General features: G+C 41.3%; 2 protein-coding genes across 8 annotated transcripts in view; one reads left to right on the top strand and one right to left on the bottom strand.

The window, feature by feature from the left end:
• Positions 1 to 1,966: 1,966 nt before the first annotated feature.
• Positions 1,967 to 11,602, bottom strand: LOC121105891 (translation initiation factor IF-2-like). Its single transcript, XM_040644544.1, has 5 exons — positions 11,592 to 11,602; positions 8,489 to 8,895; positions 7,447 to 8,044; positions 5,526 to 5,916; positions 1,967 to 2,099 (listed from the first exon to the last, which is right to left on the bottom strand). The coding sequence occupies exons 1-3, from the start codon at positions 11,600 to 11,602 to the stop codon at positions 7,716 to 7,718; spliced, it is 747 nt and encodes a 248-aa protein (XP_040500478.1). The 3' UTR covers positions 1,967 to 2,099; positions 5,526 to 5,916; positions 7,447 to 7,715.
• Positions 7,880 to 24,959, top strand: part of NRF1 (nuclear respiratory factor 1) — a 141,411-nt gene continuing 124,331 nt past the window's right edge. For all 7 annotated transcript variants that reach the window (XR_005838512.1, XM_040644003.1, XM_040644008.1 and 4 more), the window contains exon 1: positions 7,880 to 8,005. The gene's annotated coding sequence lies outside the window, so the exon portion shown is untranslated. The remainder of the gene's footprint in view (positions 8,006 to 24,959) is intronic.

Below are 24,959 nucleotides of genomic sequence, written 5' to 3'. Positions count from 1 at the left end.
CAAGCCCCGATTAAGCTTTCTTCCCAATGTCTCTCAAATCCTTCCCTCCCTTCTATGCCACGGGCACCACGAGTTTGCATTCATGCCTGATTGCTCCATCTCAGCCTCCCCCACCTCCACTCCGTGCTGCTGCCTGCGCCCAGAGTAATCTTCCCAAAACATATGGCTTCCCTGTTGCCACCCGTCACTCAATCTGTCTGAAACCAAACACATCCTCTTTCCATCTAAATTGGCTGTCCCTTTAGATGACTGTCAACCACACCACCACCTTTCTGTCATTTCATTCTTAAAACCTTGGAATTACCTCTGACCTCTGCCCTCCTAGTCCCTCAGTATTTCATTAGTTACCAAGCAGTGTCGAATTTTCCTTTATTTCCCCTGTTGGTTTTTCTTTTTGTTTCTTTTAAACATTTCCAGCCTAATTTTGGTCTGTTAGGGAGTTCAGAATATCTTCCAAGGACTGCTATTAAGATGGTATAGAGAAGATATCTGGTTGGAGATCTGGGAATGCCTGAATCCTGCCTTGGCCAGCCTTCTCCCCATCCCAAGGGGTCACTGGGGGAAATATAAGGAAAGGGAACAATGACACAATTAGGGGAAAAAAAGAACTTTATTATTAGCTGGGTATTTCGCCTCCAACCACAATGCAGAAGTCAGGAAAGACAGGCTGGACTCTGGTCCTCTCTGTCTATTCCCCCCACCTGATGCCCAAACATGAGTCTTAGAACTTTACTTCCTAGTGGCACAAAAAGCCAACCTCACCAGAGAATTTGTACAGAAAAACAAACCTGCAGCTTCTTTGCCCAAAAGCTGGGGTTGTCCAAGCCATCATAGGTGGGGCCGTAGCCCCAGGGCCTGGAGACTTCCTAGAAGGAGAAAAGAGAAGATGCTGGCTTGGGTGCCTCCAAGTAGGGCAAGGACAGCCCTGTTACCACTCAGGATGTGTTGATGATGGAAGGGACACTGCACCTACCCATCCTGAACTTCCTACCTTTTAAAGGCTCTACCCCTAGAAAATGTACCTTAAGCCATATTCTCCAATTTCAGCAAGTTTTTCTTCCCGTGTGGATATGGGTATGAGTTTGGGGTGGGGTAAAAGTTCTTGCTCACCATCCTGACTCCACCCTAAAGAGGGTGAAGAAGTGTCGAGCCTTGAGTACCTTCTAGGGATCAGTGGCTCAATTCATATTTGGATTCCTGGTGAATCTACACTATTCTGACCTTGTAAGTGTCTTGCTTAAAATTGTCTAAAAGCCATCTGTTGCCCTGAATTAAGAATCCATTCCAAAGAAGGCCATTAGGACCCTGTACAGCCTGGCCCAACCTACCTTTTTTTTTTTTTTTTTTTTTTTGGTCATTAGGAATGACCTTAGGATTGTGGCAGACAGGGCAAGAATAGGAAAAGGATGCCAAATGTAATCATCCAGTAAAGAGATCAGTTGGATCTAATCAAGAGAAGAAGGAACTTGATGGTTACCAGAATTTTATCTACCTCATAACCTGATCAGTGGGTCCAGAAAGAATTAGGTTAGGCACCAGGGGGAATCTAATCTGTAGGGTAGGGTAGGGTCTAGGAAAGACCTGTTGACATAGATTATATTGAAGGGACTTGGCATGTTCACAGTGGTGGCAGAAGAATCTCTCTGATACATCTTGGCCAAAAAGCAATCTCAGCCTGCTGAGATGGGAATCCCCCTTCTCCTGCAGAGCCAAGCTCATTGGCTTGAGGCAGTCACCTCAATGGCTTGAGATGATAAATAATATTTAATCCCAAAAAGGTTCAGAATTAAATATGAGGATGATGGAATAAATCCACAGAATTTGTATTTTTGTCTTAACTCTAATAGTATTCTGTGTAATTTGGCATTTTCAATGTTTGTAAGATGTAGATAATTGATTAGAGAATCTGATAAATTAGACTTGTGAATCCAATGTAAAATACATAATTCAGTAATTGATTTCAGACTTGCATTAGAGATTTTTATTAGTTTGCAAATGGTATTGAAAGAGACTTTGGGGGTGCTTGGTGGCTCAGTCGGTAGAACACGTGAGTCTCAATCTCAGGGTCCAGAGTTCAAGCCCCACATTGGACATGGAGCCTATTTTAAAAAAAAAAGAGAGAGAGAGAGTTTGAGGAGTGCCTGGGTAGCTCAGTCAGTTAAGTGTCTGCCTTTGGCTCAGGTCATGATCCCAGGGTCCTGGGATCGAGCCCCACTTCGGGCTCCCTGCTCAGTGGGGAGTTTGCTTCTCCCTCTGCCTCTGCCCCGGCCTCTGCTGATGCTCCCTCTCTCTCTCTCTCTCTCTAAAATAAATAAATAAAATCTTTAAAAAAAAAGAGACAGTTTGACATTCACTATATTTAAAGTTTAATATATTAGATTTTAAAATTTATTAGATTTTAAATATATTAGGTTTGCTAGATATCTGACTAGGAGCAAGTAATTTAAACTTCTTGTGCCTGAGTTCTCTTATGTATAAAATAAGTATAATTATACTACCTATTTCATAACATTGCTGGGAAGGAATTAAGGAGTTCATACAGGAGCTTGCAATGGTGCCAGATTTTTAGTGAATGCCCAGTAAGTTAGTTATTGTTGTTGTTATTATTATTTATATGAGGACATTCTGTTTGTTAGATCAGGGATTTAAATACAGAGTTTAAAAGACAAAGTAAATATGTATATAAATGCAGTTTAAAATGGTTAGCGGTTATTTAACAACATTAAATGAGTGAAGAAGTTATTTAAAGGAGTGTAATGTAATCCAGTTGAGTTGAAGGAGAATTAATCAGCCTTTTCTCAAGGACAAGCCCCATGTTTCTCACCGTATCCCCAGCACTCTGGCATTTGGTATAGAGAGGTGCCCAATAAATATGTGTTGAATTGACCTGAGAAATCATATAAAAAGGATTCTAAGATGTTATATCCAAAAGACACTGTTAATTGAGACAGGGACCACAGGAGGAGAAGCAGCTTTGAGGCAAGATAATGAGGCCAGGTTTTAACTCACTGAACTTGCAATGTCTATAACACAGGAGCTCTTGATCACAGTTCAAAGTCTCATGGGCAGGACAGACAGTCGGGAAACAGTGTGAAGACGGAAATACATATGACAGGGGGCCATCAACAGACTTTGGGGTCAGGGAGAGGAGGACCCTTTGAAAATGACTGTTAAGATTTCTTAGATTTTGAAATAGATGACATCAACTTAAAGGCTCAAAGAAAAATAGATTTTAAGTGTTGTTACCTTTAAAAAAAAAGATTTATTTATTTGAGAGAGAGAGAGAGAGAGAGAGAGCACAAGCAGGAGAGGCAGAGGGAGAAGGATAGAGAATCTCAAGCAGACTCCACACCCAGCATGGAGCCCAATGTGGGGCTCGATCTCATCACCCTGAGATCATGACCTGCACTGAAATCAAGAATCAGACGTTCAACTGACTGAGCCGCCCAGGTGCCCTAAGAGTTGTTACCTTAATACAGAAATATTAATTTAGATAAAGTAACAGTAAACAGTCTTACCCATCCTCTTTCCCCCAAACCACCCTCACACATAAAAAAACTCACCTTGACATTTCTAAGCTTGAAACACACTGCTCCCTTACACAAATCCCTGGCCTTGGCCTCCCTTGAATGCTCTCCCTAGCTTTTTGGGGGTGTCCCCAGGGATATTTACATGTGCTCACAAACACCTATTCATCGTCATCACCACCACAACAGCCACCATCTATCATACCTGTATTTTGTACCAAGCAATTTGCATGATTCATGGTAATTGGGAAGAGCTAATAATACCCAGCGATTACTATGTGCTTCCTGGGTCCAGGCTCTGTTCTGAGTCCTTATATTACCTCTTGACCTCCATGTCTTGGGCAGAGAAACAGAGGCTTAAAATGTGGAGTCACTTGTCAGGGTCGCACAGGTAGGAAGTGGTACGGCCAGGCTTTGAACCTGGAGTCTGTCCCATGTTATGATGTGGCCTCTGAAAGCAGGGGGTGTGGCTGCTGGGGCCACTGCTCTCTGGAAATGCAGACCCTGCCTGGTCCAGCCCTTCGTGTTCCCAAAGAGGTAAAACTCCCTTGTATTGTTTACATAGTTCCAGGTTCCCCTAAATCCTTATGGGGCTGGGGCTGCACACATTCCAAAGTAGAACTGGGGAGGCTGCTTCTTTTGGGACTCCTACACAGTGGGTCCTGAAGGGTCCCTTGTCAAAATCGTTGCTTCAGCCACCTTTCTTCATCTCCTTCTCCCCTGCTGTCCCCCCCATGCCACTCCACAGGACACAGTCAACACTAGACGAGAAGACTACCTTCTAGAGCTAAATTAGCTCCTGTCAAGTGTCCCACTAGTGAGCAAACCACCTAGGACAGGCCTGAATGCTGGCTGCTCCAATTGAGACCTACCTCAGTGCTTTACGTGCTAAACACACTTGGAGGCCTCCCACCTCCACCTGTTGCTCAGTCTCCCACAACAATCCACCCGGTTAAAGTGTCTTCACCGTTCTGCTCTGTGTCCATAAGAATCTTGCCCACCCTTCAAGGCCAAATCAAGGTACATCTCTCTGAAATTTCCCACGTAAATTCAATTCTGATTACCTGGAGCATTTATTATCTGTAGGACCACTCAATTTGGTTCTTAGCACACACTATAATTCAGCCAGTCAAATGACCAGCACCTTCTTATTCTTCTTTTTTTTTTTTTTAGATTTTGTTTACTTATTAGAGAGAGAGAGAACACAAGTGGGGGTGAGGGGCAGAGGGAGGAGACAAGGAAACGCCCTCTGAGTGGGGAGCCCAACACGGGGCTCGATCCCAAGACCCTGAGATCATGACCCGAGCTAAAGGCAGACGTTTAACCAACTGAGCGACCCACGTTCCCCCAAATGCCCAGCAGCTTATTGAAAGCAAAGCCAATTGGGGAATCTCCTGCATTGCCAAGGCTGATGAACTCCCAATATATTCTCAAGGGTCTAGGCTTCTTCGTCTTCTTCTTCTTTTTTTTTTTTTAAAGATTTTATTTATTTATTCATGAGAGACAGAGAGAGAGGCAGAGGGAGAATCAGGTTCCCTGCTGAGCAGGGAGCCCGATGCGGGACTTGATCCCCGATGCGGGACTTGATCCCAGAACGCTGGGATCATGACTGAGCCGAAGGCAAACAATTAACCATCCGAGCCACCCAGGCGCCCTAGGCTTCTTTTTATTCTTGCTCTGGGCGCCAAGATTAAGTCATCTTAAGTCTTTTTCTTTCTTTTCTTTCCTTTTCTTTCTTTCTTTCTTTCTTTCTTTCTTTCTTTCTTTCTTTCTTTCTTTTCTTCCTTCCTCCCTCCCTCCCACCCTCTCGCTCTCTCTTTCTTTCTTTCCTTCTTTCCTTCCTTCTCTCTCTCTTTCTCTCTCTCTTTCTTTCCTTAAGCTCTATATAGGACTTGAACTCACAATCCTGAGACCAAGAGCCACACACTCCACTGACTAAGCCAGCCAGGCACCCCAAGTCATCCCTTTTTCTTAATGCGACTACTACCTACAGCTTACCTTATAGAGTTGTCTTCCGACATTATCCTGTCTACAGTTTCTGACTTCCTTGTGCTGAAGCTGATCACTGTCACTTTGTTGGAATCCAGTTCTTTTAATCTCTTAGGGTCGATTTTTCTGCTTTTTTTCCTGAGACTGATTCTAGAATCTTTGGTTATCCCAAATAAAAAGGCTTTTGGACAGAGCAACTGGGGTTCACAGGCTCATTTGTCTTAAGAAAATAACTTGCATGTCTGAGGAGGGTGGACACAGAGGTCTCTCACTGTATGTTTACTGAAGGTCTACCGCCAGCCAGGAATTGCATGAGATGCTGGTATACAATCATGAACGAGATGAAATCCCTGCCCTCCTGCAGCTTCTGGATTGTGGAGGATTCATGGTCTGAGAAGTGCTGTGGAGAAAAAGTAATGCAGTACTTTCAAACTTTATGCAGCTGTAATCCAGTAAGAAATGTGTTTTATATCATGATCTAGTACAAATACACAAACCTATGTACATACATTTATATAGCTGAAATAAAAGCTTCACAAAACAAGAGCCTCACTAAGTGTGATGCTCTCTGATATTTTCTATTTCTTTTATGAAATGTTGGTCATGACCCACTAAGTTCATTTTGTGCTTCCTCAGTGGGGATCAGCCTGCAATGTGAAAATGCTGGTAATGGTTCAGAGCACAACTCTGAGGCCAAGCTGAGGGCTTTCAGACCTGGCTCCACTTTTTAGTGTCTGGGTTTGGGCAAGTAATCTCTATATGCCCTTGTTTCTCTACCTGCAAAATGAGATAATAACAACAGTATATCTGCCTTGTGGACTCTCCTTGAGAATTAAATGAGAAAGGAGATAATGTGTGTGAAGGACTTAAATAGGGCCTGAAACATCATGAATGCTCAATAAGCACAGGTGCTAAATACTGGGTATGATGATAAAAGAGCCAAAGCACTCAATCTGGGGGGACATGAGAATGCTTCCTGGAGGAAACGACATAAATGTTGAGACCTTAAGAAATGGCAGGAAGTATTCAGGTTTAAGTAGGTAACAAGAAGGAATTAAGAGTGGAGAAGAAAGTTCTGTGCAGAGAGAGCAGCCCTTGCAAAAATGATGAGGTGGGAGAACTTCCTGCCATGTATGACTTGGGAGCTTCCTGATTTGGCTGCAGCCTGAGGGAGAAGTCTGTGGCTGATGAGGTCAAAGATATCAGCAGGAGTGAGGTCACCTTGGGCCCCAAAGCCAACTGAGAGAATTTTAGGCTTTAACTTATGTGCAATAGGATCTTATTAAGCCTGTTAAGCAGGTAAATGACATGATTTTCTTTTTTGAAAGACCACTTAAGCTATAGGGCAGAGAATGGATTGGAGAGGGCAATTCCTGTAGCAGGGAGACCGTGAAGTCTTTTGCGGTATCTTGATGAGAGATTTGGTAGCCTGAACCAACCACGCATCCCAATGCAATGGTTCTTAAATTATGGTGTTCATGAGAATTACCAGGACAAGGTGTGAGTAGGGGGGCTGTTAAAAATTCAGTTTCCCGGGCTAACAAGCCAAGATTGTGGAGACAACCAATTGGGGCCCAGGATTTAAGTAATCAGCCCTAGTGATTCTGAGGCACGTAATTTCCTGATCACACTTTTAAAAACCAAGAACAAAAACAACCTCTCATATGTCACTAACATTAGATTGTTTTTCTGCTACCCACTCCTCTTTACTTCTCAGGCACCTGCTTGGGGCTCCCTATTGCTTCTGACTCCCTGCACTGAAGGTACGAACTCGTTCAGAGCAAGGGCTTCATCTTTCTAACAGGTGCATCTCCAGGGTGTCGAGAACAAAACTGGCAGAGAAAGGGCCTTCTAGAAATGTTTGCCAAGCGAATAAATGAGCGGATAAATTAATATATTGCTTTGTGCAAAAATTTTTGCTTTTAAATACCTGGGCAGGGTTTGAAATAGGGAAACAAAGGTCATTCCAAAGAAAGGGTGAAGATGCAACTGTCAAGGCTGAGGAAAATGCGGGGAAGCCCGTTCCCAATTGTCGAGGCTTGTTCAGGAGGTGCTATAATTCTCGGGGCTGGGGGGCGAGAAATGTTACTATTTCCAGATTAGCAACCATCTTGGGCTGCCTGTGCCACTCTCCCGAAAGTCCACGCTTGACTTATCCAGTTGCCTTCATGGCTCCGGCCCCATCCAACTCTTTCAAGCTCAATGTGGGCTCCAGGAAGCCGCGGAGGCCGGCAGGGACCCTCGCTCAGAACCCCCTCCGGGCCGGCCCGGCTTAACAGCGACGACCTCACCATCATGGCGGCCGCCGGGCGGGGAAGCTGAGCCCGTGCGTCGCGTGCGTGCCTCCTCTCCCTCCCCTCCCCCTCCTCGGCGGCGGCGGCGGCAGAGGCGGCAGCGCTCGCCATTGCCGCTGGTGGCAGGAGGCTGCGAGGAGCCGGCGCGGTCGCAGTCTCCACGGCGCAGGCCCACGGTAGCGCAGCCGCTCTGAGGTGAGTGCCCTACCGCGCAATCTCCAGCTATTTCAGCCCCGGCGCAGCCGCAACACGCCGCCCGCCCGCCGGCCGGCCGGCCCGCCCCGCAGCCTGCACCCTGCCGCCCCCGGCTCCGGGCCTGGGCCCCTGCCGGATTCGGCCCGCCTCGGGCGGGGGGCCCCGGCCCGGCCCAGTCAAACCGCCACCCCGAGGATGCGCAGGCCGCAGTAGGCCCCAGGCGTCCTGGCGGGCTCGGGAGGGAGGCGCTGCCCTCCCGAGAGCCCCAGGGTTCCGGCCTCCCCCGCCGCCTGAGGCTCTGGGGGCCGCGGCCTCCTCTCCACCGTAGAACCCGGGGTCTGGGCCCGGCCTTCCCGCGGGCTCGGGAGCCGGAGGCCCGGGAGAGCGCGCCTGGCCCGGGAGCGGGAGGTGGGCGGGCTGCGCGGGACCGGAGCCGCGGCTCCCCGCTCGCCCCCTCGGCCCTTCCCGGGTCTGGTCCGCGGGCGGCGCGGCGGGCCGGGCCGGGGCGCGGGAGCCGCTGTCTCCTGCGGGAGAGGAGGCTGGCTCTTGGGGCGGCCTCCGAAGCTTCCCTCCCGCAGGGGTGGCGTGGGCTTGTTACCCAGGTAGACCGGGGGACGCTGGAATATGGCGCGTTGCCCACCTTCTTGCAAGTTAGGAGGCGGCCCGGGCAGCAGCGGCGGCAGTTCGAGGAGGAGGGCGCAAAGTCCTTTTGTACGCAGAAATAAGGAGCGACATTGTGTTTTCTTCCCCATCTGAGATGCTGCCGGTGGAGGGGCCTCGGTTCTTCCTGTGCCTGGGGTGGTGGTCCCCTGGGTGAGGAGAGGGGGAGTGGCGCGACCCTCGGAAGGAACCGCACTGTTGCCACTGTAAAGACAGGGGCTCTGGATGGCCTTGTGCGTGGGTATTATCTCACATCCCCAGCCTTTTGGGGAACTCAAGGGTTTGCCCCTGCATGTTGTCCACCTCACTGTGCAATGATGTCCACCGCCTCTCTCACCTGTTGTGTCGTTGCTGCTGGTCCCAAAGTTTCTACAGTGCTTCTGACTGTCCCCATCAGAACTTGGAGTTGTTTAAAAATCTTAATATTTTTAGGGCTTTAAGTGGTCATCTGCACCAGCCAGTTGGAGGAGCTGTTGCCTGATCTCCATCCCTTCTTAAGCATTAGATTAGAATATATTAATTGCTTATTTTAGAGTTGGTGTCAGTTGTGCTTAATTTTTGTGGTTAGAGCAAAATTCACGTTTTCTTAAGTGTGTGTAGAGACAATGGGTTGGGAAACTTTTAAGGTGAAGGCAGTGTGAGTGAACCTGTCAGGTTGGACAGTGCTCACAGGAGAATGGGTATGTGCATCTCACCTTTTTACTAGGGCATCATTTGTGCCCACCGTGATCCTTTTCCTATTTCATGTACAGCCTTTTAAAAAAAATTACTTTGAACAGTAAGTTAATGGGTTGTTCCTCACTCAAGGAAGAAGGGGAGGGGGTCCTTGGAGATGCTGGGGTTTTTTGTTTTGTTTTTAAAATTCAGTAGTAGTATCCAGATTTGTGTTTGAATGTTCTTGGTGTGTTATCTCATAAGGTAGTGAAAATATGACTAGAATCTGTGCATGAGTGTAATTTCCTTATTTTATGAGCAGGAGAAGAAACATACAATTATCACATGTAATGTAATACTTATTCTTGGGTGTGCAGAATTGTTTGTGTCGAGGGACTTTTCTTTTTCTTCTGATAGGAGTTAGGTGTGACTTTCAACTGGGTCCATGACTAAGACGAAAAATAAAACAGTCAGATTAAGAAGTATTGCTTACTATGTTTTGGCATCTCCTTATTTGAAATCCTTTGATTTCATCCTGTGTGCCTTTCCCCTCCCCCATCTCAAATTCAACATATATGAGAGAAAATGACTTTTTGCTTAGTAGTCAGTGGTCATATTCTCATTTAGCCAAAAAAAAAAAAAAAAAAATCATCTTCAACCCAGGATTTTTCATGGAAATAGATTTCTTACCAGGTTTTAAGGAAATTTAGCTCTTGGATTTAAGAAGTAACTCTTAGAGCAGCAGATAATGAGAGCCCTTGTCCAGATCTAGAAGGGATTAAAGAAGGATTTCAGATTTCTTTCCCAATTCATGTATATTCCAGTGGAACCCAAAATTGTAGGTTTCTTGTTTTTATTAAATCACAAGTGTACATCCATCTCTAATTTTGTTAGGGAGCTGAAGACAAACTCCCTGTGATTTAAATACCTGAATATGCATTGCCCTGTATACTGTGAGTTCAAGCAGACCCCTGGGTTGTCTTCAAGAAGTATTTTATGTGAAGTAATCACAAATGGATGACTGTTTTAAGGGAAATCTAAGCTCCTTGAGGTCTGGGATTAAATTTTTTATACCTCTTTACTTGTGCATAATAAGGCATTCAGTAAATGTTGGGGCATAATAATGATGAACAGTGATTTTTGAAATTAACATTTTTTTCACAAATATTTGAAAAGACATACTGACTTTTGGTTTTTGGACGGGTTATGAATTGTCAGCCTTTAGAAGCACACCCTCCAGTCTCTGGAGAACAGGAAGTTATTGCATATGTTCAGCTTCTGTTAGATCTCTTTAGGCAACCCCAGCGCTTTGTGCTGCAGTGGGCTTGTTCATCCACTTAGTGCCACTGTGAAAAATTGGAGTGTAAAGCGGGAACTCTGGGTTGTTGAGTCTCAGAAGTGTCTACTCAAGCCTCAAGAATTTCAGCGCACCCTCTCTGGGGTTGTAATTAGTCCAGGAAATGTGATATTTGAATTTAAATGTTTTTGTGTGACTGTGTGTGATGCTTATTCTATAATTCCGTGTGTGTGTGTGTGTGTGTGTGTGTGTGTATGGTATTTGGAAATCAGTCTTAAATACCAATCTTTTATTTTGTAAAAAACATTTTAGAAAATTTTCTCTCTGTTCTTTCATGTTTTCCTTGAGAGCTAAAGCTAGTGTTTTCAACCTGAGCTTACCCAAATATAATTTTCCATAAATGTTAAGTAAAACAGCAATGAAAAAGAAACCTACTTGTGTTAAGCTTATTTTAGAAACATTTTATTTAGACCAAGTCCAGTCATTTGTTTTGTTCTTTTTTTTTTTTTTTTTGAGGCTCTGGATACATGTTAATTTTTGTGCGTTATGTATCATAGTTCTTTCTTATTAGCTAGGGGACGGATTATTCACTTTCTGGGCTTTTCAGTTAGAACTTTTGTCCATCAGCGTTCTTCTAAGGTGAACGGGCTGGAAGAGAAATAGTAAAAGGAGGTGAAACAAATCAATTTCAGGTGTTTCCAGAAGATTACAACCACATTGAGCTATTGGAAACTTTTAATCTTGGAGCAACAAGAATGCTTTGTCTGAAGTTATTTTGATGTACTATGGACAAAACTTGGAAAATGAAAAGAATTTTTGACTGCTCAAGAAAAATAAGTGGATTATATATGCCTTGGAATATATATTTTTTCTGAAGTGCAGTTCAGAATTAGGCTAATGAGTTTTTGACCCCACTCAGTACAGTTTAGTTATCGAAGATTCAAACATTTCATCATATGATCTTTTTTTTTTTACCTTTTCACCATGCCTGTGTACCTAAAATATGAACATTTATATGAACTGAAGAAAAGTCAGAAATACAACTTTAGAGAGCTTTTAGTATATTTTTGAAAGACAAAAACAAAACTAGGAGGCAAATAAGGCGGCCTACCACATTTGTGATCCCTTGAGGCGAATCTGTATTCTGTCACCAAAAGTAGTGTCTTAGAAGATAATTGTACCATATGGGATCTCCTCCAGAATCTCAGATCTTGTAGCTTGCCTTATCAAATTGTTACTGAGCCATCAGATAATTTCTTGAGGAAACCAGGTTTGTTATGGGAGGGGTGTGTGTGTGGGTGTGTGTCAGTGTGTTTTGGGAAAGTTGGTGAGGAGAAGAAGGGAAAGAGTAACTGACTCTGATTAAAAAATCTTGTTTTATAGATTGAGATGATCACTGGAATTTGGGGCATGTATCATTTTTTTTTTAGGATTTATTTATTTGAGAGAGTGAGAAAGCGAGCCAGGAAGAGAGGCAGAGGGAGAGAGAATCCCAAGTGGACTCTGTGCTGAGCACGGAGCCTGATTCGGGGCTTGATCTCACGATCCCCTGAGACCATGACCTGAGCCAAGAGATGCTTAACCGACTGAGCTACCTAGGCACCCCTTTGGGCATGTATTTTTAAAGGAAGCTTTAAGAGCTACTTGTGTGTGGGTCATCTGGTGATTTAGACTACTATTTATAGTGTATTTAGTATACAAGCATAGTATTTAGATTAATTCATGCATGCTGATTTCTGTGGTTATAAATGTGAAAATTTTGGCTGACAGTTTAAATGGATAACTCTTAAATGGTGACTTGGATAAATTATGCCGTGCCTTTTTCGGAATTACGAAGAATGAAGTTTGTATGCATAAACATTAAGACTGTTTTTTAAAAAGAACTTGTATTACTATTGGTAATTGTAAAGTCTTTGCTTTTTAGAACTTGGAAAGTCTGTTTTGTTGCTGCTCCTGAATGCTAATGTGGTTAGGCTGGCAGCTAAACTTACAAAGAACAAGAGGAAGTGAGGAAATGTCCCAATGAAACATTGCTTAAAATAAGCAGTGGACTAGAAATGGGGAGTGAGGGACTAAGGGACTATATCTTGTTTTATGTTCAAAAGGGAATCAGGTATACCCTTCATTGAGAAATAACCTTAACTATGTCCTCACTTTGGAGTTTTGCCATTTATTCACCAGTCATTGATCAAAGACCTAGTATATTCCAGGCATGTGTTAAGTGCTACAGCAACAAGTAAACCACAGGCCTTGTCTACTAGAGGAGAAAGATAAGGGCTCGACTAACTACAGTACAGCTTGTTGAGAAGTAAAATAAAGATTGGTGTGTAATTATAGAGGCAGGGGGTGAGTGATGTGGGGAGAGTAAGTGAGGTTAGGGAAGACTGTAGGAGATCTTTAAGTAGGACTTGGAAAAGTGAGTAGCTATTTCACCTGATGGAGAAGAAGAGGTTAGAGGAAGGGCATTGATAGTCTGAGGAGTAGCAAGTACATTTTGCTGTGTTTGAGGAGTAGTGGAAAATGAAGCTGATGAGGTTGTGACCTGATTGGGAAGAGCGTGGGGGAGTTCAAAGGTTATAGTTCATTAATGAATGATGATGCCTTTAATTAAGATAGGGAATGTGTTGGAAGAACAGAATTTGAGAAGGAAGTTATGATTCTAGGTGTGCAAATCAAGATATGTCAAATACCTCCCTATTTACAAATTTGGGCTGGAGAAAAGGGGAAGTGGGGATCAATTAAGAGATTTGTATCCATTAACATAATGTCATACAGAAACTGCGATTGAGTATAATAGATGCCAGGCATCTACATCTGAAGGTCAAGTGGAAGAAGAGGGGCCTATGAGGGAAGTTGAAAAAGAATGGCTTAAGAGATAAGATGTACATACTATGGGCTGAAGAAGCTGTGGATAGGGGTTAAGGGAATTTTAACAGGGAATTTAGCAACATGAAATCCTTTGGAGAGCTCATTGGAATGAAAACTGGGTATGGCAATTGAGAGATAAAAGGCGTTTTCTGCGTGTGTGTGTGTGTATGTATGTATTATGTGTATATTGTTTTGACAGGAGTCATGATAGTGTAAACACAATAGATTTCTAGAGCATTATTGAATACAGGGGTAAGGTCTATAAAGCCCAATTTAATAGATGACCCGTGCTTAGAAATAGGTCCTGTTCTTCCCCTTCTCTTATTGGAATTACAGCATAAAAGCTTTGGGAGAAGACTTTAATTCTAATAATTAGATTTTATTGATTTGAATATAGTAGTATAGTATGTTTGAGTTTACAGTCTTTTTTTATTTTTTAATGATTTTATATATTTGTCAGAGAGAGCACAAGTAGGGGGAGTGGCAGGCAGAGGGAGAAGCAGGCTCCCCACTGAGCAAGGAGCTCCACGTGGGACTGGATCCCAAGACCAGAACTAAACAGAAGGCAGAAGCTTAACCAACTGAGCCACCCAGGCATCCTGAGTTTTTAGTGTTTTAAGATGCAAATTCCTCTTGAAGGGTTTTGAGGTTTTATAATACTTAAATGTTAAGTGCAGGGATTTTTAACCTGGCTTTTATAGTTTTTTTTTTTTTTTTTTTTAAGATTTTATTTATTTATTTGACAGAGAGAGAGACAGCCAGCGAGAGAGGAACACAAGCAGGGGAAGTGGGAGAGGAAGAAACAGGCTCCCAGGAGAGCAGGGAGCCCCATGCGGAGCTCTATCCCAGCACTCTGGGATCACGCCCTGGGCCGAAGGCAGACGCTTAACAACTGAGCCACCCAGGTGCCCCAGGCTTTTATAGTTCTGGGACTCGGGGATATATTTTGGCCATGTAACCCTGATCTCTTGAAATTGTATGAAAAATGTTTTATGTGTGCCTGTACAGTTTTTCTGGGGAGAGGGTCCATAACTTTTCTGAGTTCTTGACACACAGAAAAGTCAAAGGCCCTTTCAGTATTGTTAATTAAGTCAAACACTGATGGTGTTGGTTGGCTGAAATTAGTTAATTTGATTGACTGGGACAGACCAAGGGGAAGAAATTTTGGGTATCTCAGGTGAAGAACCCTGGAAAGATCTGATGCACATCCAGGAGATAGGACTAAGAGCACCAGAAGGAAGGTGGGAGGAATGCCAAAGCAAAGCTTAACCAATTTCAGAATCTTGACAAGTGTTCTAGATTCCTTGTTTTTGTTTTGTTTTAATATTCCAGGATTCATGCTAGTATATGATGATCTGTTCATGCCCTATATACAGTAGGCTTTGTGGGTGATCAAATTACTGTTGTTTTAAAAGAAAGCTAAGTGGTTCATAGATTGCACTCAAAAATGTTTAAGTCGGGAGTTTTTATACTTTGGAAACTTTCTAAAATGCACAGATGTTTGTTTAGTCATTTGGGGCAAAACATTTTTTTCCTTGCTTAATTTTTCTGACCATGAAATGAAAATACCATTGGCCTGTTTTACAGGGTCTTTCTGAAGTATGACAGTTATGGAATGGTTTGAGATCTATGATGATTTAATGCTAACCGATTGCTAGTGTTCAGATTTCTTAAGTTATTGATAAAATCTGGACATTTAAGCAAATTTTTAATAATGTTCCATATTAGAACTTATTTATTCCAAAATAATTTCATTCTGAAATTTTTTTTTTTTTACATTTTATTTATTTATTAGAGAGAGAGAGCACAAGCAGGGGTGGGGCAGAGGGAGAGGGATAAGCAGACTCCCTGCTGAGCAGGGAGCCCAAGGCAGGGCTGGATCCCAGGACTGAGCCACCCAGGTGCCCCTCATTCTGAAATTTTAGATAATTGGTCATTTTTACTTTCTTCCTCTGATTTTTGAATCTTTAAAATTAGATTAGGAAACAGTTTTGTTAGCTAAGCCCTAGATTCTGGGGCAGTGATCTCCAGCTTTTGATGGTTACCCATCATACAAGTAAAAATTTTGAGCACACATTCTGAATCACATTTATTTATAAATGATGTTCCTGTGTTATTGTACTAATACATTTGTGTGCATTATAAAGTATATAAAAAGTAGGAATTTTGGTTTTTTTTTTTTTTTAAAGATTTTATTTATTTATTCGACAGAGATAGAGACAGCCAGTGAGAGAGGGAACACAAGCAGGGGGAGTGGGAGAGGAAGAAGCAGGCTCATAGCGGAGGAGCCTGATGTGGGGCTCGATCCCATAACGCCGGGATCACGCCCTGAGCCGCAGGCAGACGCTTAACCGCTGTGCCACCCAGGCGCCCCGGAATTTCGTTTTTTTAATTTATCAGAGAGAGAGAGAGAGAGTGGGCACAAGCAGGGGGAACTTCAGGTGGAGGAAGAAGCAGGCTTCCCCCTGAGCAAGGAGCCCAATGCAGCACTCAATCCCAGAACTCTGGGATCATGACCTGAGCGGAAGGCAGACGCTTAACTGACTGAGCCACCAGGTATCCCAGAAGGTAGGAATTTTAAAGGGACAAGATAAAGATGAAATAGTCTTTTTCTAACTTCTTGCTAATTGAGTTAATAATGGTTCAGTAACTTATGAGTTTGATTAGCTTGTTTTTATAAATATATTTGTTCATAATTCATGTTTTTTCTGTAATTAATGCCAGCAATGTTTTATTTAATACCCTATAAGAGTATTGGTAAATACAAGAGAGTAATGAATGGGGGTGCCTGGGTGGCTCAGTCAGTTAAGCATCTGATGCTTGATTTTGGTTCAGGTCACGATCTCAGGGTTGTGGAGCCCCTTGTCTGGCTCAGCAGGGAGTCTGCTTCTCCCGCTGCTCCCCCCCATGTTCTCCCCGTCTCTCAAATAAATAAATAAAAGCAATGAATTAATATATTGGGTAATCTTAAACAGAAAATTTGTGTTATGGAACTTAAAATTAGCTGTGTTTGTGGCTTATCTTTACATTCACTAATCTACAAAGAAGATCCTAAATAGAACTGGAGTATTTTATCTTTTCCTTTGTTTGGGTTTTTTTTTTTTTGTCCTTTGTCTTTTATTAAGTAATTATGAAATAAAATTCTTAGTAATTAATCTTCTATATAACAGTAATCCACAAATTAAAGAACCAACCAAGGTTTGCTAATTAAAAATACTGTCATAGACCTAATCTCTTGCCCCCAAACCGGCTTTAGGTATTAAGTCTAAAGAAGAAATAATTCTGATATCACCAGTTATGTGACTGAATGTTAAAATATTGTCTTTTCCTTAATTTTTGGTTCTATATTTTAAAAGTTTTTTTACTTTGAAAATATTTTCGTAGTGAGAAATTTTAGGAAGAAAACAAATAACCCTCCAAAGTCAGTGGTTATCATCTTTGGTTTATGAGCATATAGGAGATTTTCATTTTCTTTCTTATAACTGAAATTATCTTTAGTGAAAATGCATTAACTTTTATAACCAACCCTCCCTGCCCCCCCCCCCAACCCCCATAAGTATGGATAATGTAATTACAGCCCTAAAGGCTCACTATCAGTTTTTGGGCAGGCAAGTCACTTAACCTCACTGGGCCTGTTTCCCCACTTGAGAAATGAAGAGGACAGAAATGGTATCTAAAGTTTCTTCTAAATAAAAATTCTAAATTTCGAATTCTAATTCTAAAATTAATTCTGAATCTGTGTTATGACATGTTAAACAATAAATATGGTATTTTCTTCTTAAAAAGACATGTATATGTGTTCATTGTAGAAAAGCAAAAGAAAATTTAAAATGTTTGTAATTATACATACAAAGATAATGAATAATATTTTAGTATATATAGTTCTAGGTATTTTTCTCAGTATGTGTGTGCATGCATACATACACTGTGTATGATAAATTCAATAATACTGTGCATACTGTTTTGAACCAAAAATGTCTAATTTTATGTAATTCATCTATTTTTGCCCTGCAGTATTCTTTTTTTTTTTTTTATGATTTTTTATTATATTATGTTAGTCACCATACAGTACATCCCCGGTTTCCGATGTAAGGCTCGATGATTCATTAGTTGTGTATAACACCCAGTGCACCATGCAATACGTGCCCTCCTTACTACCCATCACCGGTCTATCCCATTCCCCCACCCCTCTCCCCTCTGAAGTCCTCAGTTTGTTTCTCATAGTCCATAGTCTCTCATGTTTCATTCCCCCTTCTGATTAGCCCCCCTTTCTTTATCCCTTTCTTCCCCTACGGATCATCCTAGTTCTTATGTTCCATAGATGAGAGAAATCATATGATAGTTGTCTTTCTCTGCTTGACTTATTTGACTTAGCATTATCTCCTCCAGTGCCGTCCATGTTGTAGCAAATGTTGAGAACTCGTTCTTTCTGATAGCTGAGTAATATTCCATTGTATATATGGACCACAACTTCTTAATCCAGTCATCTGTTGAAGGGCATCTCGGCTCCTTCCACGATTTAGCTATTGTGGACATTGCTGCTATGAACATTGGGGTGCATATGGCCCTTCTCTTCACTACGTCTGTATCTTTGGGGTAAATAGCCCTGCAGTATTCTTTTTTTTTTTTTTTTTTAAGATTTTATTTATTTATTTGACAGAGATAGAGATAGCCAGCGAGAGAGGGAACACAAGCAGGGGGAGTGGGAGAGGAAGAAGCAGGCTCCCAGCGGAGGAGCCTGATGTGGGGCTCGATCCCATAACGCCGGGATCACGCCCTGAGCCGAAGGCAAACGCTTAACCGCTGTGCCACCCAGGCGCCCCGAGCCCTGCAGTATTCTTAATGGGGCAGTTGTAAATCCATTTGTTTTAATGAAATATAAAACATATTTAAAAGTTTCTCTCCAAATACACATTTGCTCAGGAAATGCTAGCCGTCTGTTTCGTGCTCTGTGTGTTTTTGCTGAGGTAAGGGTTACTTGAAGTAAGGGTGGAAGGGCTGGCCCGTGAAAGCTTACTTAGTGAAGAATGAAAGCTAAATCCTGGGTTAACCTCAATTTCATTCACATAATAACTCGTTTTTTCTCCACTCTGCCCTCATACTTTCTGAGCTAAAATTTCTATATGCAGGATAGTTTCTGAAGTGAACAAATTTATCTCAATATATTATTGGCTCTTTGATTGTACCCTGGGACCTTCTGAGTTTTTATATTCCTATTGAGAGCAAATTAGATATTAGTAGCAGCAATAGTATAATACAAGTGTTAAAAATACCTGTGTGTTTTTTTTAGCATAATCTATGGGGATTTCAAAAGATTTTATATACATAAAATGTAAGTATATGTACAAATATAAAATGGTATGTAATCTCATTCACACTTGCCATCAATGAAACGTGGTATATATAATTCTAATATTATGTAAAAATAACTAGATATTTCTCAAAGTTAACTTCCTTAATTTATACAATGGATTCTCTTTGGAGTTAGTAATAAAACCCAATTTTCCTGCCTTCTCCTTTAGTTCCGTCTTTAATCTCTCTGGTAGTTGGTTTTTGTTTTTTATACAAAGTGGAAAGCAAATCTAGGGTAAATAGTTCCGTAGTTGTGGCAGCTAATATCCAAAGCAATCTAGTCATTTCTCCACCAAGTATAGTATAAAGCTTCTGGAGGTGTGTGTCGGAAGAAAAATGTCTGATCCTTTACTCTGAAGATTAGTATCTTTTCTAGGAGAAAAACTTCATGCTTGACAGTTAAAATGCTTAAATCAATATCTTGCAGATAGAGCGAGAGGTAGAGAATCTGGGAATAAAAAGTACAAACTTATTGCCTCTTAAGCTTGTTTTCAGTTTTTGTATCTGAACATGTGAGAATAGTAGCTAATTCTAACTTGAGATTCCACCAAAATAGGTTGTCTTCATTCTGAAGAAATCCATTTTGTAGCCATATAGTGGTATACATCCAATGCCTTTTAAATAGGTAATCTTTGTTTAGTATTTTTTTAAGTTTTTTTTTTTTTAAAGATTTTATTTATTTATTTGACAGAGAGAGAGACAGCCATCGAGAGAGGGAACATAGGCGGGGGGAGTGGGAGAGGGAGAAGCAGGCTCCCAGCAGAGGAGCCCGATGTGGGGCTCGATCCCAGAACGCCGGGATCACGCCCTGAGCCGAAGGCAGACGCTTAACGACTGAGCCACCCAGGCGCTCTAAGTTTTTTAAAAATTTATCATTTATTTAATCTCTACACCCACTATGGCCCTTAAACTCATGACCCTTGAATCAAGAGTCAAATGCTCTTCTAACTGAGCCAGCCAGGTGTCCCAGTCTTTGTTTAGTATTAATTTAGGGCTTTTGGCACAGTAGTGATTCTTGTCTTTTAGGTTAGCATGATTTTGAAATTGTCTTTTTTAAAGAGTAATGTTTACTTTGTAACAATGGTTTCTCTTAATGATAAAAAGTTTGTGTAGTTTTCCGTGTAAATATGCCTAACTCAGATTTGGCCTACCAATAGAGTTTCAGAACCCTATATCCAATGGCCTAATTGGCATTTCTTGGATGTCTCAGATGCACTTACATCTCCAAATGAATTCCCTTGTCAGACTTGCTCCTGTTCAACTCTTGCTTACCTCAGTGAATAGTACCACCGTTTCATCTGGTTTAGCAGAACAGAAACTTTAGTCTTCCAGTGTCATCAAATCCTGTTTATTTAACTTTCTAAACTCAATTTGTCCTCTTCATTTCACCGTTACCACTTCTGTCTGAGTTGCTATCATTTCTTTCTTGGACTGTTGGAATAACTTCTAACTGGTCCACCTGTATCCATTCTGGCTGAGTCCTAATCCATTCTCCTCTGTGAGGCCAGAATGAATTGGTCTTTTCTAAGTACACCGTTCTGGTTGCGCCCCCCGCATTGAATTTAGGATGAAAACAAATCTTTTTAATGTGGTACCTAACTTTGGACTCATTTTGTATCAGTCATGTTCCTCTAACCGTAAAGCCTTTCCTATTGGTGGTGTTCTGCCTGGAAAGCTTTTTCCTCTCTTCTCTTTCTAGTAAAATCCTATAAATTTTATTCCGGTCTCTGCTCAAGCATAGTGTCCTCAGGAAGTTTTTTCAGATCTTCCTCATTTTTGTACTTTTCCTTTACCATATGTGCCTATACATGTCATTTCACATTTGTATATTACTTGATATATGTCTGTCTTTCCCACCAGATTGTAAAACTTCATGATGGTGAATAAACAGTGCTCATTACCAACCAGTGTGCCTGACACATAACAGGCAGTAAGTATTTATTTGAATGATTGTAGAAGCCTTGCAAAATTCATCTGTAATATTTTATCTTATTACCAGGCTTTGTGGTGCTATCTAATACTTTATAATTTTTAGGAACTCAGGGTGGGACCAGATTCTAAGTCATTTAAGCCACCCCTGCTCCGCAAAGTTACATCATCATCATCAGTCTCTCCTTGAACACATCCAGTGATAGGAAATTTACTTCTTACTCAGAATCTGTTTAATCTTTAAGACATTTGGATAGTAAGAAAGCTTAGTTTCAACTGAAAGTTCTCCCTGTAAGTTTTACCTACTGGCCTTCTGTTCTCTAGGACTTCTAAAAACAAATATGTTTTATATTTTCTTTGTAAAGTCCTCTGAGTTGTGTTTTAGTTTAAATGTCCCTGGGACCTTCAGCCTTCTTGGAAAGGTAATGGGGTATGCTGGAAAGAGAGTTGGGGGCTGTTTTCCTAGGGCTGCCATAACAAATTACCATAAAGTAAGTGCCTTAAAACGACATAAATTTATTTTCCCATAGTTCTGGAGCTCCAAAGTCAGGAATCCGGTGTTTGTAGAGCCACAATCTCTCTGGAGGCACTAGGGAAGAATCTTTTTTACCACCTCCTCCTTTTGGTGGCTGCTGGTGTTCCTTGACTTTTGGCTGTATCATTCCAGTCTCTGCCTCTGTGAACACATTGTCTCCTACTGTCGGTCTGTATAATCTCTGGTGGCCTCACTCCATATAAGGGCACTTGTCATTGGAATTTGGACCAACCTGGATAATCCAGGATGATCTCCCAATCTCAGGATCCTTAGTTTTGTTGTATCTGAAAGACCCTTTTTTCCAAATAGGTAACATTCACAGGTTCCAGGAATTAGGATGTGGACATATCTTTTGGGGAGCCACTGTTCAACCCCTTACAGGGGCTCTGGGTTTAAATCCTGATAATGCAAAGTTGCATGCAAATTTGAGCATGTTACTTGCCGTTTCTGAGTCTGAATCTCCTTAATTTTAAGACAGGAATAATAATGCCTGTATCATTGATATGTGAAGGTGTAAGAGAAATTCATGTGAAGTGCTTCACTAGCTAACTCATTAAATGTTGCCTTCCACATACCAAACTGTCCTGACCCTACTGTACTTTTTCAGGGTCTCTAGATCTTATGTACCCAGATACTCTAGGTCTTCGGCCTAATACCCAGCATGAATTGTGAGATAGGTCTGATAAGTACATACTACAGTGGGTATCTCTATATTCCGCACACTGTGTAGCCACTATGACTAGTGCAGCCCAGATTCGAATTATGTGTACTGTAGCCACATCATGAGATTGGCCCGTTGAACTCGAAATTGGTTAAAACCCCCAAGTCTTTTTCATCGGTGTAACTATTAAATCTGTGCTGTGTAGTTAGGGTTTAGATCCAAGTGCACATTGTCACATGTTACATTGTGTGTTATAAGTGTCACATTTTCTAGCCATAGTGTCTAGTGCATAGTAGGAGCTAAATTAATTCTGACTTGAATGTTGCTGCATGGTTTAAAGGAATCTTTAAACTTACCTACTTTGGTGCTATCCAGAGAATATTTCTTAAAGCAAATGCTGTGGTGAATGTATAAAAGAAAAGTTACCATTGAAGTAGCAACTATATCAATGCTGGGCAAATGGATGGCATCGCTATATACTCCTTCTGTCATCAGGTACTCCCGTACTCCTTCAGGTGATCAATTGCTGATCACTTCTTGGTTGATGGACAGGTTGCTTTTGATGTTTCTGTCAGATATATGAAATTTGTGTCCTCTGCTTATTTAACAGATACGCATTTAATGATCTATATATCTACTAGTATTATTTGGCATTTGCTTTTGAGATAAAAGACCAGAGAAATGGGTGATGTAAAAATGGTGTTTTTAAAATACTTATTTTTGCATAAATATTATATGCACGTGGTTAAAAGATCAAACAATGTAAAAGGAATGCAGTGAAAAGTGAGTTTCTCTCCCAGTCTCCCTCTCCAGAAATCACCACCTCTGCTAGTTTCTTGTGTGTCCTTCAAGGTAGGCTAAGCAAAAAGTATGTTTGTAACTCCCTTTTTATTTTTTTATTTTTATTTTATTAAAAGATTTTTTATTTGTTTGACAGCAAGAGCAGGGGGAGCAGGAGAGGGAGGAGCAGGCTCCTTGCTCAGCAGAGAGCCCGATGCTGGGCTCAGTCCCAGGACCCCAGGATTATGACCTGAGCTGAAGGCAGATACCCAACTGACTGAGCTACCTAGGCGCCTCTGTATCTGCCTTTTTAAAAACACCAATGATGGCTTGTGTGCAAATGGTCCTCCAGAAAGTGTCCCTCCCCCCCTTTTTGGAATGACATCTTTTGTGTCCTGAATGTCCACACTGGTGGAGGATTTCTAGGTTTTTTCGGCCCTATTGTTGAGAGGCAGGGAACCAAATTCCATGGCTTTCCATTACTAATTTGATTGTGTGGGATGCTTTTTGAAGAGAGTTGTATATTATATAGTCCTTTGTGAAAAACTTCTCTTTATAGGCTAAGTTTATACCAGGGAAATAAAACCAATTTAATTCGGGCCATTTATTTAGAAAACTAGTAAAGAGGGGCGCCTGGGTGGCACAGCGGTTAAGCGTTTGCCTTCGGCTCAGGGCGTGATCCCGGCATTATGGGATCGAGCCCCACATCAGGCTCCTCCGCTATGAGCCTGCTTCTTCCTCTCCCACTCCCCCTGCTTGTGTTCCCTCTCTTGCTGGCTGTCTCTATCTCTGTCAAATAAATAAATAAAATCTTAAAAAAAAAAAAAAACTAGTAAAGAAAAACCTATCGGTTCAAATTGGTTTAATATATAATCTTGGTATTGCTTAAGCCCTTTATATGCCTGCTTAAAGACTTACTCATATTGATAGCTAGGCCAAATTATTTCAAGAGCCTGGTAGGTAGCATAGGTCTAGTTTAGGAAGAGCTGGGATGTCCATGACTAGAAGGGCTATAACACACATTTTCTACCTTTCTCTTACTATTACTACAAGCCAGTGGTTCTTAATCTTTGTTCTGAGGACGCTTTTATACCTTTAAAATTACTGAGGACTCAAGCAAGAGCTTTTGCTTATGTGGGTCGTAAGTTTTGATTTTTACTGTATTAGAAATTAAAACAATTTTTTAAAATGTTTAATTTAAAAATAACAGTAATACACCCACTACATGCTAAAATAGGTGAAATATGTTTATTAAAAAAAGACTATATTCTCCCAAAAAACCCAAAACCCAGTATAATGAGGGGTATTGTTTTACAGTTTTTGCAGATCCTTCTAATGTCTGGCTTAATAGAAGACAGTTGCATTCTGTTTTTTCACTCAGTCTGCTGAATATGTTGCTTTGGTTAAAGTATATGGAAAAGATCTGATCTTATACCCAATATGTGGGTGGGAAAGGGAAAAGCATTTTAAGAGCCTTTTCAGATAATTGTGGATATTCTTTGATATTACACCAAAACTCAGCAGTATTAATTTCTTAAAGGTGAGTTGCAGTGTACGTTCTGAAACCATAATTGTACTTTGTTTCATTGAAATCTATTGGCTTATCATAAACTTTGAATGACTCTTTTAACCCATCCATGATTATGTAATATCATACATTGGTCATTTGGAAGATATCAATTTACTGAGTTATGCAGCTTTTCCAAATGTTGACCCAAAAATCACATTCATTAACACTACCATTGATCTCATCAGAAAAGGCTTTTAAGTGATGGAAAGTTATCAAGCTCACTGTGGCAGATACAAGTTTTCTAGAATTATAATTATCACTTGAAGTATCAGATTTTATCTTTGGCAACAAATACTGTCAGTTATTTTCCTTGGAGTAACAGGTTCACTTTGTTGATTTTTGGAAAAATATCTGTCATATACCCAGGTCTGAATAACCATATAGTTTGTCTGTTAGTCACTCTTTGAAGTAAAAATGGTGGGTTTTTTTTGGGGGGGATAGCTAATTGAGTTTGCAACTCAAAGCATGATATATGTGCTTTTCCAAAGAGCATGCTTCTGAATGCAGAATTGCTTTATGAATACTTTCCATTTGGTTATACAGAGTAGTAAAAAGAACTCAAGTGTGAAGGTTTAATAAAATATGTAACTTTTACTTTCATCAACATATTCTTCAATAAAATTGACTCTTTTACTGTGTGCACATGAA

Source organism: Ursus maritimus, unplaced genomic scaffold, assembly GCF_017311325.1.
Source record: "Ursus maritimus isolate PB19 unplaced genomic scaffold, ASM1731132v1 scaffold_3, whole genome shotgun sequence".
NCBI classification, from domain to species: domain Eukaryota; kingdom Metazoa; phylum Chordata; class Mammalia; order Carnivora; family Ursidae; genus Ursus; species Ursus maritimus.
This window is presented reverse-complemented; position numbering and strand designations above follow the sequence as displayed.

Bases quoted from the DNA above. Each gene is read 5' to 3' on its own strand.
- LOC121105891 (XM_040644544.1), bottom strand. The intron at 8,045-8,488 runs CCCGCGGACCAG...GCGGCTGCGCCG, and splicing joins CGGCCCGGCCCGCCGCGCCG to GGGCTGAAATAGCTGGAGAT.